The sequence below is a fragment of the Acomys russatus genome, chromosome 19, assembly GCF_903995435.1.
Source record: "Acomys russatus chromosome 19, mAcoRus1.1, whole genome shotgun sequence".
Lineage (NCBI taxonomy): Eukaryota > Metazoa > Chordata > Mammalia > Rodentia > Muridae > Acomys > Acomys russatus.
In genome coordinates, this window is record NC_067155.1 from 59582544 (window position 1) to 59598896 (window position 16353).

The 16353-nt window shown below is 49.1% G+C and overlaps 1 protein-coding gene across 1 annotated transcript in view; it reads left to right on the forward strand.

The window, feature by feature from the left end:
- The first annotated feature begins 5763 nt into the window (after positions 1–5763).
- The window catches only part of Srrm4 (serine/arginine repetitive matrix 4), a 152871-nt gene continuing 142281 nt past the window's right edge, over positions 5764–16353 (forward strand). Inside the window, exon 1 of the mRNA XM_051161638.1 lies at positions 5764–6320. Within this exon, the coding sequence (XP_051017595.1) occupies positions 6190–6320 (131 nt within the window). The 5' untranslated portion in view covers positions 5764–6189. The remainder of the gene's footprint in view (positions 6321–16353) is intronic.

Genomic DNA, 16353 nt, shown 5'->3' on the forward strand with positions numbered 1-16353 from the left:
AGACTCTTAACACACAGGGGCTTTGCACTCAGGAGATGAGTCAACATTTGCAAACCACTTAAAGGGTGCCTGATACTGAATCTCGCTCATTCCTGTGCTAGTCAGTCTGCCAATCTGCACACGGTCATCCCTGTTACACGTGGTCAAACATACACACGGAAGATAAAAAGTTGAGTTCTTTTGTCCCAGGGATATGTGAAGGATCAGTAGACACCATGAGTGCCTTACCGTTGTGACATGGACGTGTGATGCAGACCTCGCTGCCTCTAAGCCAGTGTGACATGGATGCTTGTTAGGGATCAGACACGGGACATACTCCTTAATCCAGCATTAACGAATTCCTACTGTGTTCCTGCTCTGTACTGGACATTGGCGACACAGATAAGAGACAAACAGGAGCCTTTGCCATCATGGGATGGGGGGCTTCTGGTTCATCTGTGTTCATCTGAAGACATTTGGGGTTTAGAAGAGGATGAACAGTAAAGAGTAGAGGTGGGATTCAGATTAGGCACGAAATAGAACTTTCCGGGTGTGGCAACCAGCAAACCCTGAGTAGTATAAGCTTGACTTCTTATTCTTCCCAAACCCCTGTATAAGGAAACAAAAAAATCTCATTTTATTGGTTTTAGTGAGGTCCTGCTTAAGGCCACAAAGACAGATCGGCCTCATTATCATATTTCCCATTATCTCTGTAATTATTTGACTTTTTCACTGTTCACCGGACTTTTGGAAATGGATTTAGACTGTCAAGGTCCCTCAATTCCCTTCATGCGGGTAGACCCTGATGAGCTCCACTGTATTCAGAGAAGTACTAGGTACAAAGAGGTCAAGGGGGCTTTCCAAGGTAACACAGCACTGTTACAATTAGAACCCAGGATGTGGGCAGCTATCCCTCTGAGTCAGGGATACTGCCTGAGGGTCACAAAGCACAGAAATCTCTTCATCTGTGGCTGTAGGGGTGCCTAGGTGTAGTAAGAATTTTGGTTTCTTTAAAAACACAGAAATATTACAAGAATCTATCTTGTTTTTGTTTTAATCCCAGGTGTGGGATATGGGGCTGCTTCAGGTTGTCTCAAGCAGCTGACTATGATTTGCCTCGTGCTCTAGCAGAGGTGTGGTTTTGCCAGCTACAGATAGTTTCTGCCCTTGTGTGATGTTTGGGATTCTGGGAACTGTTCAGAGGGTCTATAAATGCTAGGGCCCTGAGATGTGTGGGTTGTTAGTTCATTGTTGGATGGCTGTGGTTGGTTGCTCTTGGCAAGCAGTCATGTGCAAAGAAGAAACAAGAAGAAAAAGAAATCCTACCAGCAAAGATCAAACTTGCTGCAAGGAATTTGACACCCCTAATTAGCAGGAAGAAGTTTAACAATATTGTCACTCCCTTTCCCCTCTATCCTTTCCTTCTTACCTGGTGTTATGGGGTTGAAAGGGGGGAAATGTCCCGGTCTGCGGGGTCTTTAATAGGTACCTGTGGAGGGGGCAGACAAGTGGGGGGGACAGGAGACACAAAGAAATGAGGGCAAGTCTGGATTCTGATCAAGCCCCGTTTATTGAAAAATTTCACAGAGTTTTTATAGGCACGGAGGCATGGGTATTTGCGTACGGGAGGGTTGCTATGGATACCTAACTCTGGAATGCTCCAGCAGGTGTCTACTTTTACAGCTGCTATAATCACAGACGAAGAAGAAATTCCAGAGAGAAAGGGAAGTTGTAAAAGATCTGGTTAGTCAGGAAAGAGTTCCTAGAACTGCTGCTCGCAGGCAGCTGGCCTTTAATCTGATTTTACCAGTAGTCTTACTGGAAAAGCTAGTTTATAGCCAGAAAGGAGTAACTCTTTCTATGAGCTCGGGAGTCTTAGAATGACCATCCCCCACAATAAACCACAACAGGTGTCTAACTGGCAAACCACGACGGGGTCAGCTGGTTTCTTGTAAAATGATGGACTGCTGGAGAAATAGAAACCTAGGATCCAACAAGATGGCTGAACATTGACCATATGGCCTACCATCCCCAACATCAAAGAGGGATAAAGGCTGGTGCTAGAATAGGTACCCACAAAGTAGCCAAAAGTCTGGCTACACCTAGGTTTGCAGATTCCAGAATCCGTTCCATCCCCATCTCTCCTTCCACAAATGAAAAGATAATTAGCTACAGATGCATCCTGAAGGAGTGGATGGAAATAGATTCTTACAAAGACGTCAACTTTATCACGTCAGTGATGTCCTGAAGTCTGATCCCAGGAGTACGAGTTGGAATTAGCCATGTCTTCCAGTAAAAGAACAGAGAGGACAAACACCATGTGTGTATTCACCAACTAACTAACTAATACACACTCGCCTCAGCTCATTGGCCCCTGGGGAAGCAGGGAGTGGCACCCTGTGAAGGAGATGGAGATGGCTCTACTGTACAAAATGGCAGCGGAATGAGCGTTTGAGGTATATTAGGGAAGCCAGCCCTAATGTTTAAGTTTGCATGATAAAATAGAAGAGAGATACATGTTAAGCAGTGAGGAGAAAGGATGGGTTGGGCTGTAAAGTCCCTCAGCAAAAGCAATATGTCTTCTCTTTGGACCCTCTGTATCCCAAGCTGTGTCCAATCAAGAACAGGCATTAATTCATGATGACCAGACTGGAGTGGCCCGGCAGGGTTGTCGACAGCATAAGCAGTCACCTGCCATCTGATGGGCATATGTCCTCCACAGTCAAGTAACCCTTACAACAGTCCTGTGAAACACACATCAATGTCTCTGTGGTGTTTGTGCCCTTAGTAGAAAAAAATCGAAACAGGAGTTAGTTCCTTGCCTGAGGTCATCCAACTAAAAAATGGCAGAGCTGAGCGTCGTGTCTAGCTCCACCTGACTCTAGAGTCTGTGCTCTTTGCATCTAATAATAATTGATTTTCTTTGCTAAACTACTTTCCACAGACTGCTTGGTAGCCCTACGTTGTGTTGATTCTGTTAATCCTCCTAGCCAGTCTATTTAAACCTACAGTATTCAGTCTCTGTGGAGCATCATCTAATGCTGGTCTGGTGGTCGTGGGGCATCCTCTGAGAACCTTTGTGTCAGAGACTGAAAGAGAAGGTTCAGCAAGGGTGACGGTTTTCATTGTGCCCTTGTCTAGGCTTGAAGCACTATGGAAACACACCCCCTCCATCTATAAAGGTGTCTCCAGAAATTCTAACTGAGGAGGGAAGGCCCACCTTGAGTTCGGATGAAGTTGTCCCATAGACCTGCAGTCCCACACTTTGTAGAAAGAATTGCACAGCAGTGGCATTCGTCTTCCTCCGCTCCTAGCTATGAAGTAGCAGGGCCGGCTGCCTCACGTCCCGCATGCTCTTCCCCACCATGATGGACCCTCTGTTTAATCTGTTTCTTGTATGTCTAGGGGCAGGGGAATCACAGTAACAGGACAACGGATAAAGCCATTGAGGATGCCCCTGCAAGACTGTCCATCTAGAAACGGCAGGGCTGAGACTGGAGGTCTGGGTTCTAAGGCCTGGGCTTGTTAGAGGGGGTGTGAATTAGAAGCCACAGCACTGTGTGCTTCTGAGGACAGGCTCACTGCTATCTGGCAGACTTTGTACCGCTCCAGTCTGGGATGCCTTCTATCCCCAGAATTCTCTCTCATAGCCAATCATTGTATTTTTTTTCCCAGAGTCCCACTACCCCATTGAAGTCACGCAGGCACACCACTTGGCCATTCTAAACCTCTGCTCCATCATCTGTTCACAGGCTAAAAAGCTTCCTCTCTCACCTCAGCTAGCTATTTTGGGTTTCCAAAGAGGCAAGGATGCCCACCCGAGATCTCTGCCATAATGCCGAATAAGAAGAGTACATGCACTTGAGTTGGAGAGGTGGCTCCATGGTTAAAGAGTGTTTGCTGCTTTTCCTGAGGACCAGAGTTCAAGTCCCAGAACCCACATAGTGGCTCACAGCCACCTTTAACTCTAGTCCTGGCTAAGTCTGGCACCCTTTCCTGACTTCAGTAGGGGCATACATGCACTCACACACTAAGATAAAATAAACACTTTTTATTAAAAGTCAAGCACACCTCTGTAAGGTGTTGGTTGATTGGTGGGGGCAAGGTCCCACCTACCCATTTCTGGAAAGTGACTCAGTTCATACCCAGATGTCATTACTAATCCAGGGCTAAGAAGGAAGCAGCTCAAGGGTGTATAGTAAGCCCTAGAAGCAACCCGAGAACGGAGAAACCTCCAGCCTCCCAGCTCCAACCTTGTCCCCTGCTACCCACCACCCCTTTAAAAGCCAACAAATGCACTTCTAGTTTTCGACCAGAAGGGGTCACTGCGGAGCAAAGCAGCGCTCTCTCTGGGTTCTCCTAAAGGGTACACAGCCACCAGCCACATGCCACATGCCACATACAAACCCATCCCATAGTTTCTTCCAGGCCAATGCTCACTCCTTTATTCCCGTGTTCCGCCTTCCCTCACCTCATCTTGTTTTCCTTTCTACACTTTGCCCCTCTGCATACTCCTATTCTCTTGAAAAGAATTTACAATGTCCACATTGATGTTGGGGTGTCTTCGCTCCCCACTGCTACTAGGTCAACAAGAATTAGAAAAATATTCCCCTTTAGGGTGGGACCTGGTGTCAGTGCTTAGAGGTCCGTAAGACTTACTGAGGGCCCCTCATAGGAGTTTCAGTTTCAAACCCTGAAGGTAGGTGAAAGTGGTCACTGTTGCAAGTATTAAAAGGTTCCGAGGGAGAAACCGGCTGCGGCGGTGGGGAGCGGGTGGGGTGGGGTGGTGGTGGTGGGGAATTCCAGCAGGATATCACCCTTAAGGTAAACCGAGAGAGACATTGTTGTCTACATCCTGCTTGTCTGGAGTTTGAGATTCTAAGCCTCTCCTGGGATTGAGGAGACAGATAAGAACGGAAAATGGAAAGACTAAAAAGTTACTTGTAATCCTCGGACTACCCCCCACTCTCCACCCTCCACCCCTAACCCTCGACCCCAGCGCTTTCTTTGTCAAATAGAACTGGACTGTTGTTTCACTCACACACACAGGCTGCGGGTTCTCGGGAGGTGGGGAGGAGAGAAAGGGTGGGGGAGGGGCGCTCTTCTTTTGGAGAGCTTTGGCAGTGGGGACTCGAAGCAGGCTGGCTGCGAGGCACAAAAGAGATATCCTTTAGAGCGCCGCCGCAAGCACAGATGTGACGCTGCGCCCCTCTGCGGGTGGGGGCCGGCTCGACAGATGGCGAGAAACCGTGCCGGTGACGGATTGTCCATCAAATGGCATTTTCTGGATGGAGGGTGGGGGAGCCTGCGGCCCTCAGGCATAAAGAGGAACAAACATGGGGATACCCCGACTTTGCAGACCTCAGCAGTCCCTCCCAGAAGTGAGGAGGGTGAAGGCTGCTTGGCGTGGGCGGATAGGTGGGGTGTTTTTTAGTAGCTTCCTCAATAAAAGATGCGCTCCAAGTCTTGCGATGGGATAGGGAGGTGTTCCAGCCCCGGGAGTGCGCGTGTTAGTGTGTGTGTGTGCGGTGGGGGTGAGGCCTGTGACGACAGAGGAGGGGTGAGGGCTAGAGCCGAGGACCTTTGGCTTGGTTCTGTTTGAGGTACTGGGGTCGATTCTCAGAGAGGTCAGAGCCGCAACTCAGTGGCTACCAGGCCTTGGAGACAAGCGCTTGCCCCGCCCTTTCTCCTCCCCAGACCTGCGGGCTTTTGTTATGCAGATGGCGGCGGGAGGCTGAGCCAAAGAAGGAGGGGTTGCTGGGGAAGGAGGAGACCAAGAAGGGGAGGGAGGAAAGTACAGCTCTCGCGACCAGCCTCTCCTTCCAACGTCACATTGTGCAAGAGACAAAACCCGGGCGCGCTGGAGCTCACACGCGCACGCACGGCAGACGCCCCGGTCGCCTCCTCTCTGTTCTCTGCGCGGTGGAGAAAGCCAGCTCAGCTTTGCTTTGCTGAGGACGTGAGCTCAGCCTGCTCCCAGCGTAGCTCAGAGCCAAGCTAGGAGGTGAACCCAGTCCGAGGACCACCTTCCTTCTCCGCTGCCTGCCTAGCCTGAGACATCCCATCTATCCCATCCCCCGCCCTGAACTCTGATTTCTCCCTACCCCACCCCTTGGGGGTTTCACGCGGACAGCGCCCGGGAACCCAGGGCGTGTCATCGGGTTTGGAATCCACGTTTCAGCACTTCGGACAGCGCCCCGGGCTTTCAGGATGGCGAGCCTGCAGCAGGGCGAGAAACAGCTGTTTGAGAAGTTCTGGAAAGGGACCTTCAAAGCGGTGGCCACTCCGCGTCCCGAGAGCATCATCGTTGCCAGTATCACAGCCCGCAAGCCGCTGCCAAGGTAATGACCTCTTTCGTGAGTTGGGGACACTGGAAGGTTCCCCCTTTTCTTGCCTGCGCTCCAGAATCTTGACAGGTAGACCCAGGCTGGCAGCTGGGCTAGGGTGCCTGGACTATGCCCGGCACACTCATGGTGGAATACGGGAAATACCGCTTGTGCAAGGAAGAGGCTTGTTAGAAAGGGAAAGGAATTCTTTGGCGGGGAACAACACCCCCACAGACTCCACACCTCCTATGCAGACCTCTTTGCTTTCTTAGGGTGGGCAGTGTGGCTCGGGTGTGTAGTTGACTGAAAACTTTTCTGGCTATCCCCAAGCTCATAGGTCAGAGGGGCAAAGCAGTGGTGGATCTGAGAGGTGTGTGTGTGTGTGTGTGTGTGTGTGTGTGTGTGTGTGTGTGGTGCTGTACAAAAACACGAACTCAGCTCAGCCAATTTCAATGAGTACACTCTAACCCGTCAGCTCAAAAACTAGTGGGCTCTGAACGTTTTGACAAAAGCCCATATGCTATTCCTTCAAATACACTCCAAACAGCACCCTCCTCCGTGCCTTAGTGGAGGCTGCTGTGGTGTTAGAGTCTTCCTCCGGCATCGAAAGCCAAGAGTCTAAGCTCAAAGTTAGCATGAAAGCAGTATTGGAAGTTTTATTTTGTTTTCTTTTTAAAGATCTGATGGCTTTAAACTTTGGGATGAGTTTGGGTCCTGGGGTGATGGTTTTAAAAAAAAATGACAAGAGGCAGGAGGGGAGAATAAGGGACGAAATAAAGAGTCAAAAGAAAAGGAGAGCAGGGTGGGGGGGTGAGGAGGAGGCTGGGGGACACAGAAGCCTTCCACGGCTGAGAAAACCCCAATGTCTTCCTAGATGCTTGGATTTAGAGGAGTTTGAGAAGGGCCATGCCCTCTGTCAGGAAAAATCAAGGCTGTGTGGAAACCTGTCTCCTGCTGCTGCGGACTGAGTGGTTCTGAGAGTGAAAGGGAAGAGGATTTGGGGGGGGGGCACTACTCACGGGATCAATTAATCCTGGCAGGCTGCGTTAGGGGAGCAGCTTGAAAACACGTCTGGGAAAGAGGTGCTGGCAGAATGTCTGCTGAACCAGCAACTAACTCTGAACTTCGCCCGCAAGTGTTGGGGGTCGACAAAGGCTAATTGGGGAAATATATCTGAAAAGAAGAAACCCACACCCAGGAACTTTTCTTTGTTCTGGCCGATGCTCAAACAGGTCTTTCAACAAATGGAGCATCCTATGTGGGAAATGGATGGGCAGCAAGTAGGAAGGACCAGCTGCATGCAGAGTCTATATGCAAAGGCCAACTTTTGCAAAGGAGAGAGGGGAAGCCCACTGACTTGGGCTGGAGTGGGCGAGGTGGGGGCAATGACGTCGGATGTCATTAAAACTGGCACGTGTCTGCTTGCTCAGAGGTTCTTTGTAGAGAGTTTGACGTCAGCACTTTTATCTCCTTGGTCTTCGGCCACCGGCTTCACCTTCCTGTTTCTGCTGTTGGCACATGAGTGCCGCACTGGCCAGAGAAAATGGCCTTGCTAAAGGAACCAGGGGAAATTAGCCTGGCAACAGAAGTGTTTGGCCCATCGTCTTCTATTTTATGGGCACATGGGCAGGAAAGCAGGTTCTTAGTGTTGTTTTAATTTAGAAAAGTGCTCCTAATATTGCTTGGAACATTCATGGTTCTGCCTGCCTGCCTGTCTGCCCGTCTGTCGTCTGTCTGTCTGTCTGATAACCACCAACATACCATTTTCTTGCCAATAGCTTCGATCATATGACTTGACTGAGGGACACCCTATCTTCACAGCTTTTATTCATTTTAACTTAATCTGTGTGTGACTTCTGCACGCATTCTATGGGCCCTCAATATTTTCTCATTCTTGATGTGTTTTTTAATAGCCTGGGTTTCAAGCCGCCTGGAAAACACCCTTGAAATTTATTGATCTTAGGCCAGAATACTTTTGGGATGAGCAGTTCCTCTCTGTGGAACACATTCGAGTTTGTAGATGTTTTTAATCTAGCCCAGGGTAGAGATCTCAGAACAGTTATACTCAAGTCCTCGGAAAGGGCTGGGCTTAGTTGTGTTTCAGCAGACTAAACTGTACAATCTGAATCATCCCCGCTCCAGCCCGCATCAGCTACATGCGTCAGCTAACATGGTCAGTTTCCAGTTTCCTCCCAGCGTTCTGTATGACTGGAGGATTAGAAATGCCATGGTTCCAAAGTCAAGCTCTTAGGAGGAGAAAGGGAAAAGATGCTGCATAGCTCCAGCACAGCCCCTGTGACTTTTTTTTTTTTTTTTTTTTTTTGAGGCAAGCTACGAGCTTGCTCTCATCAGAACTGTTTAGTTGTTTGAGTCAAGCCCAGCTCAGTCAGAGGATTGGTACAAGTCTGTGGGCATTTGGGCGAGGGGTGGGTAAGCCACTAGCCAATCCTGTTGGTCACACACTTAGTATCTGATTGTAGATGAGGGCCCCTCCCTGGATACTGTAAATCTATAGCTGAAGATAATTTAGTACCGGGACTTAGGTATGGATTTTAAGTTGTTGCTTTCACAGCAACAGACACACCTCAGGCAACTGCTTCCTAAGCAGAATCCCCCTTGACTCCTCCCTTCTCCCCCCACCCCTCACCCCATTCCCCCATGAGGCATTCTTGATGAGGCAAGAGTTTTATCATGTATCAAGTTTCGAGCAGATGTCTGACTCAAATGTCAGAATGTCGGGCACAGTGAGACGTCGTACGCCATCGTGTTTGCTTAAGTGCAGAAGTGAGCGAGCTTCAGACAGCCCGGGGTCCAGTCCTGGATCTTTCCTCTCCTGAACCAGAGCCTATGCCTCACCAAACATGTTTGTCAGTTTGAAAATATAATCTGTATCTGTACCCACAACCACCTTGGCCAGCGTCAGGGCTGAGCAAGGTGAAACTCGGCAACGTGTGTGGCACACGGCATTTGCTTGATAGACCTTGGTCCTGCAAGGAAGTTCATAGCAGCTAAGAGGGAATAAAAAGTCTCCAGCTCTGTTTCCTTTCTCCCTCAAATAATGCTAATGTTATGAATACTCAGCTCTGGACAGGCAACTGCACTGAGGTCAAATTAATACATGTGAGATCAAATAGGGAGTTTCCCATAGTTCTCTCCCTCCTTGTAAGTGGCTTAGTTTCTCTTTCTGTTACACTGATTTAAAAGAGAGAGAGAGAGAGAGAAAAAAAAAAAAAAGCCAACCCTGAAAAAGCAACTCAGGGGAGAAAGAGCTTATTGTATCCCATAGTTCAAGGGTGTAGCACAACATGGGGTAGTGCTCATCAGGGTAGACGCTTCAGGCAACTTGACCACACTGAATTCATCGCCAGGAACAGGGTGACAACACTCAGGCTCATCCATTTTCTCCTGCATTCCCAGCCCAGGGAATGGCATCACCCACAGTGATGGTTTTCCGTCCCCCCTCCCACTTCAATTATCCTAACCAAGATCGGTTCCCACATGCACACCCACCTCTCAGGTGACACAAGCTATCATCTAGGTAACAGCTGAGATGAACCAGCACCAGAAGGCTAAGTCTTTCCCCTTCTGGTTATTGAAATGGGGGAAGGACGCAGTATTCTGAAATGACCCAAAGGCATCAGGAATTGACAGTCCTAAACTATTTGTTAATGCCATATCCACACTTTGAGTTTTATCAAATTTATAGTAATTATATAAGTTATAATTGTTAAGAATTCCTTAATAACAAAACAGGAAGCCCAGGCTTGGTGCTGCACACACGTAGTCCCAGCACTCAGATCACGGAAGCAGGGGGATTGTGAGTTCACCATCAGCCTGGATTGCAAGGTGAGGACCCTGAGAAAGAGGGGGTAAGGAGGAAGAAAGGAAAAGCAAGAAAGTAGCCAGGAGGGAAAGAAAGAAAAAGGATGTTCCAGTTTGCTTCTCTGTTGCTGTTATAAAGCGCTGACCACATGTAACCCTGGGAGAAAGGGTGTATTTCCTCTTATACCTCCAAGTCACACTCCATCACTGAGGGAAGTCAGGGCTGGGACTCAAGGCAGGAACCTGGAGGCAGGAGCTGATGCAGAGGCCATGAGGGAGTGCTGCTTACTGGCTTGCTCCCCCCCCCCCCCCAGGGGGACTTACTCAGCCTGCTTTTTTATACAGCCCAGGCCCATGTGCTCAGAGATGGTGCCACCCATAGCAGACTGGGCTCTTCCTCATCAATCATTAATCAAGAAAGTACCCCACAGACTTGCCCACAGGTTCCCTCTAAACTGAGGTTCTCTCTTCCCAGGTGGTTCTGAGTTGTGTTAAACTGACAGCTGAAGTGGGGGCAGGGGGGGCTGGGGAGGGGAGAAGAAAGAAGGAGAAAGAGGGATAGGGAGAGAGGGAGAAAGAGAAGGGAGAGGGGGTGTGAGTAGAAATTCTAACAGGGATAATCCTAGGAAAATCAAGACAAGGTTCAGTAAGGTCAAGCCTCACCCTACAGTACCTGGCAAGAACCCTCAGGAATCAGTAAGATCAACAGCATACAGGGAGACCTCTCACTCATCCCCGCCGAAGAAAAAGAGTCATATTGTTAGACATTCCCTTAATTCCTTTGTTTAATTGCTCAGTCTCAAAAAGTTTGTAGTGAAGAAGTTCCTGATCAGCAAAACCTAGTCTTTGAAGCCAGCCCAGATCACAGTAATCCTATCGATAAACAGCCATTGCTGGGAATTTAATGAACATGGAAAAATCATTTGGAGTTAGCATATGAATTGGATGCAGATGTGTTTGTTAAAGGTTAGAATGGCACACCCCTCCCCCCAGACATCCTCCATTTAAATAGATTGTGGGCTCCCTTTCCTGTTTGTTTGGCAAGCTATTAATTTTCTTCGAAAACCCCTTCCATGCAGAATACTCCAGAAGCTGACTGGAGCCCAGTCCCTGTCCAAAGGCTCATAAATCCCAAACTATTGGAGGTTTTACTGCGTGAGGGAAAAGATGGCCAAATTGTAAAGCAAGGGAAAAAAAAATGCCTTTGAACCATTTAATTTGAGACTCCCCTTGGTGCCAGGCAATCAGTTAACACATTTGTGCTGACTCCATCCTTGGGATCAGGGTGAGGGGCATTTAGATGGTGCTTCCCTGACAACCCATAGTTAAGAGCCAGTGTTCTGAGGGTCACAGAAAATGCTTGCCCTGGCATTGAACGCATGCTCCTCTGGGCAGAAGAGAGAGATACTGCCAGGGTCAAACATCTCCCCATCGGAAAGATGGAAATTTGTTGAATGGCACACTGGGGTTAGTGGTGGGGACCCTTTGCGGCATTTCTTCTGTGTTTGCTTGGCAAATGCAGTATCGTAAAGAGGCAGGGTGTGGAGATGTTCAAGGGAGGGACGCTGGATGGGTCGTTTGAATATGCAAGGCTCCCATCTTGGGGGAAGGGCTGAGCCTTCTCCCAGCCCCACCTCTATCTCTGACACTCTGAGGGTTCTAATCGATGCCATTGAACGGACAACATATGCTGCAAACAAACTGTCTCCCTCGTGTCAGAGTGAGGCTCCCCAGATAAAGACGTCTGGCTGGCTCAAGGAGTAGGCATGCTATCTAGCAGAGGAGTGTAGATCAAATGCCAGCTGAGTTGTGAGTCCCCCTGGACTGCTGCCAGACTCCAGGCCACCACACAGTGGGGAGCCTTCTCCGAATCCTAAATTCTGTAATGAGGAAAGTGGCCCCGTAACAGACCTTGTTCTCCAGGAGTGCGTCAAGCGTGGCGCAGAGTCACAGTAAATTAAGAGCCTGTCTCCACTTTCTGGACAGCTGGGTCTGTCTTCCTGCAAGGTGGAATTATTGGCAGGAGCTTAGCAAGAGTTCTTCAATGGTTTGTTCCTGAGACTCTTCTGAGGTGTGAAATAGTGCTCATGAGGGTGCTCAGACTCCTTGGCCTCGCCTCTCCTTCATGCCGATGCTGTAAGTATGTGTCTGTCTGTCAGTCTGTCTGTGTCTGTGCCTGCCTGTGAGTCTGCCTGCCTGCCTGTGAGTCTGCCTGCTTGCCTGTGAGTCTGTCTCTCTCGTGTGTGTGTGTGTGTGTGTGTGTGTGTGTGTGTGTGTGTGTATGTGTGTGCTCTTCACCTTCTCTTTTTGAAACAAAGACCTTCACTCACCTAGAGCTTGCCCAGTCAGGGTCACAGGCTAGCCAGACCTGTCCCCACCTCCCCAGCACTGGGATGACAAGCAGGCGCCATCAGACCTGACTGTTGTGTCAAGCACCTCTCTGTTCACTTCTGCACGTGACTCTGCAGAGACCGAGCTCTGCAGAACTGTGTGCAGAATCTGCCAGACAAAGAAGCGCTGTTCTTACTACCTACAAACATGCTGGCTAGGAGACCTCTGGCCAATGACTCTACCTCAATCTTGATTTCCTCATCCATAAAGTGGGGCTAATAATAGCAACCACTTCAGAGGTTGAATGAGGTTGAATTGAGAGGACTGAATGAGCTCACTTATGGCCAGCGCTGCCTGGCACATGGGAAGGCTGTCTTCTGTGGTAGTTCTCGATATCAATAATAAATCACAGGTTTTAATATTCCTACAAGCCAGGTCCACCAGGGAGGAGAAGTTGAGGAAAATGCGCTTCTTCTGTCAAGGGCATCACAGTTTTCAGAAAAGGAGACTCCAGGTGGTCAGGCTCACGTACTCTGACTGGGGTGGGAATGAAGCTACAAGGATGCGCTTCAAACAGAGAAGGGAGAGAGCCCCCCCCCCCCCAGCACAGCACAAGGATGCTTGCTCCTGCTCACAGTTGTCTTTAAGTATCTGACCTATGAAATGGATATGACTTTATGTTTTCCTTAATTCAACCTATCAATGAGATGTGATGAGGAGGAAGGAACAAGGTCTTTGTGCTCAGGTGGATCTCAGAGATCGTTTTTGTCGCCCAAGAGTAAAAGCAGGTGAAACCACCCAGAGAGGGGGGCATCATCTGTGAGGGGGGGCACTGAGAAGGAACAGCCCATGTAATACAAAATCTCCAACATCCCCATTGGCTCAAGGGCACTGTCTCTGGAGTGGGCCATTAGGTTCCTAGTCCTTCATGGTCTAGATAGCTAATATAAATGTATTCTGTGTTCTTTGAGCAACCAGTGATGATGAGGGGGGTGGTGCAGTGAGCCCACAAACATCAAAGGTAGCACCGCTAACTGGGGGGGGGGGCAGGGAACCCAAAAAGCAAAAGCAGCTGCATTCAGCCCGGTCACTCACTCCAATTTTTCACTCGCTTATGCCTTCAACAGCTTTATTGAGATTCTCTGCAGTACAGTAGCAATTGCGCAACAGGACATCTGTGCTCTTATGGAGGAATACAAAGACAGGGGATGAAGAACCAAAGAAATAAATAAACAGAAAGTTCAGGTGACAGTCATCCCTCTAAAAAAAGAGAGAGAGAGAGAGAGAGAGAGAGAGAGAGAGAGAGAGAGAGAGAGAGAGAGAGAGAGAGAAGGGGGGGAGTATAGGGCAAGGGGAGGAGCCTCTTTGTGGAACGGGGTCCTCTCAGGAATCTGGAAGAGAGGGGCCAGGCTATAAAGACAACTGCAAACAAAGTATCTCAGTGCGACAAAGGTCAGGCTCTGGGGTAGAAGCATTGGGACACTTGAACAGTAGAGGGAGAGAGGCGGGAGTGATAGCTGCCTCCCAAGATGCAACAGGAGCTGGGTCAAGGGGACTCCTGTGAACCTGGTAAAGAGTCCCTAGGCCCTCAACTGCTAATCCTCCCTAGGGGGTGTCAGGCCTGGCAGCCTGGGTCCCAAATTCCAATCTGTTCCCATAGGCTTTCTGTCCCGACTCTAATGTAGCCAGGGGTGACTCTGAACAGTTCGGCTCCTGCATGTGTTAAAACTGAGCAGGGACATTTCCAGTCTCTGGTTGTGAGCCGTCAGATCAGGAAACTGAAAAGGATGCTGTTTAGACTTCTGAGTTGTGGTGGTGAATTTTGTTCCCATGGTGGCAGGGGGATGAGGCTTGTCTATCTGTCTCTCATGGCCTGGTGTATAAACCTCAGCTGTCCTTTGCACTCAGAGGCAGTCTCCAGTGTCAGAGGCAGTCTCCAGTGTCCAATCTCTCTCTCTCTCTCTTTCTATCTCTCTCTCTCTCTCTCTCTCTCTCTCTCTCTCTCTCTCTCTCTCTCTCTCTCTCCTTCCCTCACCTTGAAATCTTGCAGAGGGAGTTCCCACACACTTCAGCCTCTGTGCAGAGCTCTGTGAAATAAAATTCCGAATTAAGATGTCATAGAAACAAAGCTAAAGCAAATATAGGAAGTGGGCTGAAGAAGCCTAAAACAGTTATTAAGTAATTTGTGTCTATATGTGTCTATTCAAAACAAATATTAAGATCCCCTGGACATGAATGTGTCACACACAGAGGATCCCTTAGTTGGTGGATTCTCATAGCCCAGATGCTGCCCACAGTTCTACAGACCTGCAGAAAGGGAGGCATGGGCCGGCGAGATGGCTCAGTGCGAAGAGGTACTTGCAGCCAAGTCTGATGGCCTGAGTTCAAGCCCCTGGATCCACACGGTAGGAAGAGAAAACTGTGAGTCAAGATAAATCTTCTTTCCTTCTGCAAGTGTGATTAACTTGGGTATCTGTTACAAGGTGACCAACACAATCACCAATATTCAGACGTAGCGGTGCTTTCTTTACGACGTTTATAGAAGAGCAGTTTGAGCCACATAAGACAGAGACAACACGTTTGCCAGGCTTTGTGGGATCCTAGGACGTATTGCAGGGATTATATGCATGAGTGACGAGCAAGGACAACACAGCCAAAAGCACAGACGAGAGACAGGAAGCCTACAGAGTAGCTGCACCGGAATGCTAGGGCTGAAGAGCCTAGAGGGCTCTCCACGTCTTCATTTACAGCTTGAGGACCAGGAGACACAATTGAGAATGCGCGTCATAACAGAATGCATATGTAATTTATAAATACATGTGCGTGTTGATGTTTCATTAATTTTCCTGCTGAGAGAGATATGTCATGAAAGAGAAAAAATAAAAGCAAAAACCAAAGCAAAACCTGAGCTAGTGAGAGATGGCTTAGCGGTGAAGAGTATGCACTGCTCTTGCTGAGGACCCAAGTTCAGTTCCTAGCATCTACCTTGGGCAGCCCGTAACTCTGGCTTCAGGGGATCAGACGCCCTCTTCTGGCCTCTATAGGCTCCTGCACACTTGCAAGTGTGCATCCCCACCATACAAACACGCACATTAGAAGAAGAAAGCTGTGGGTAGTGACACATGCCTTTAATCCAAACACCGAGCAGGCAGAGACAGGTGGATTTCTGTGAGTTTGAGAAGACTACTCTCATCTACGCAGTGAACTCCAGGCCAGCCAGGGCTACAGAGTGAGACTCTGTCTCAACAAACAAACAAACAAACAAACAGCCACTGTAGGCGCTGGGCACAGTGCCATGGTCTCTGGTTTGAATGAACATCTCTATTGCAGTCAGTTGACAAAATGCCAGCCCTCTCTTGTCACCTCAGGCCCCCTCCTGCCCTTTAAGGGTCTCTTGTGGCATATGCTGTCTGCCCACTGGCCTGGGGATCCTGCTGAGATACCTATCAGCCCCCTTACTGTACCCGGTGGAACAGGTGAACAGCTAGGCTGTTTCAGGCATCTGTAGAACAGGTGAACGGCTAGGCTGTTTTGGGCTTCAGGTTTCAGAGCTTCCAGAAGACAATAGGCTTTTGTTTTGTCCAGTTTGCCTGTCAGTAGCCTCCCTCCCACAGCCAGGTGGCAGGTGATTCTGGGGCCCTGTCTGCTTCCAAAGATGAGGTGGGTGTCTGAATACCGGTCCTCTGTGGACCTGGGGCCATGTTACCGGGTATTTGGAGCAGAGATAATGAGAGGCCATTATCATCCTGGCACTTTCGGCCATTCCACCCTTTATGCATCGCTGTCACCTCATTGTGGTGATCTGGTTCAGAGTCAGGGAGAAGGGCAGCCAGAGGGCACACTTCAGGACCAGCAACATACCCTCCGTAATCTGGGGACAGAGAAACCGAGACGC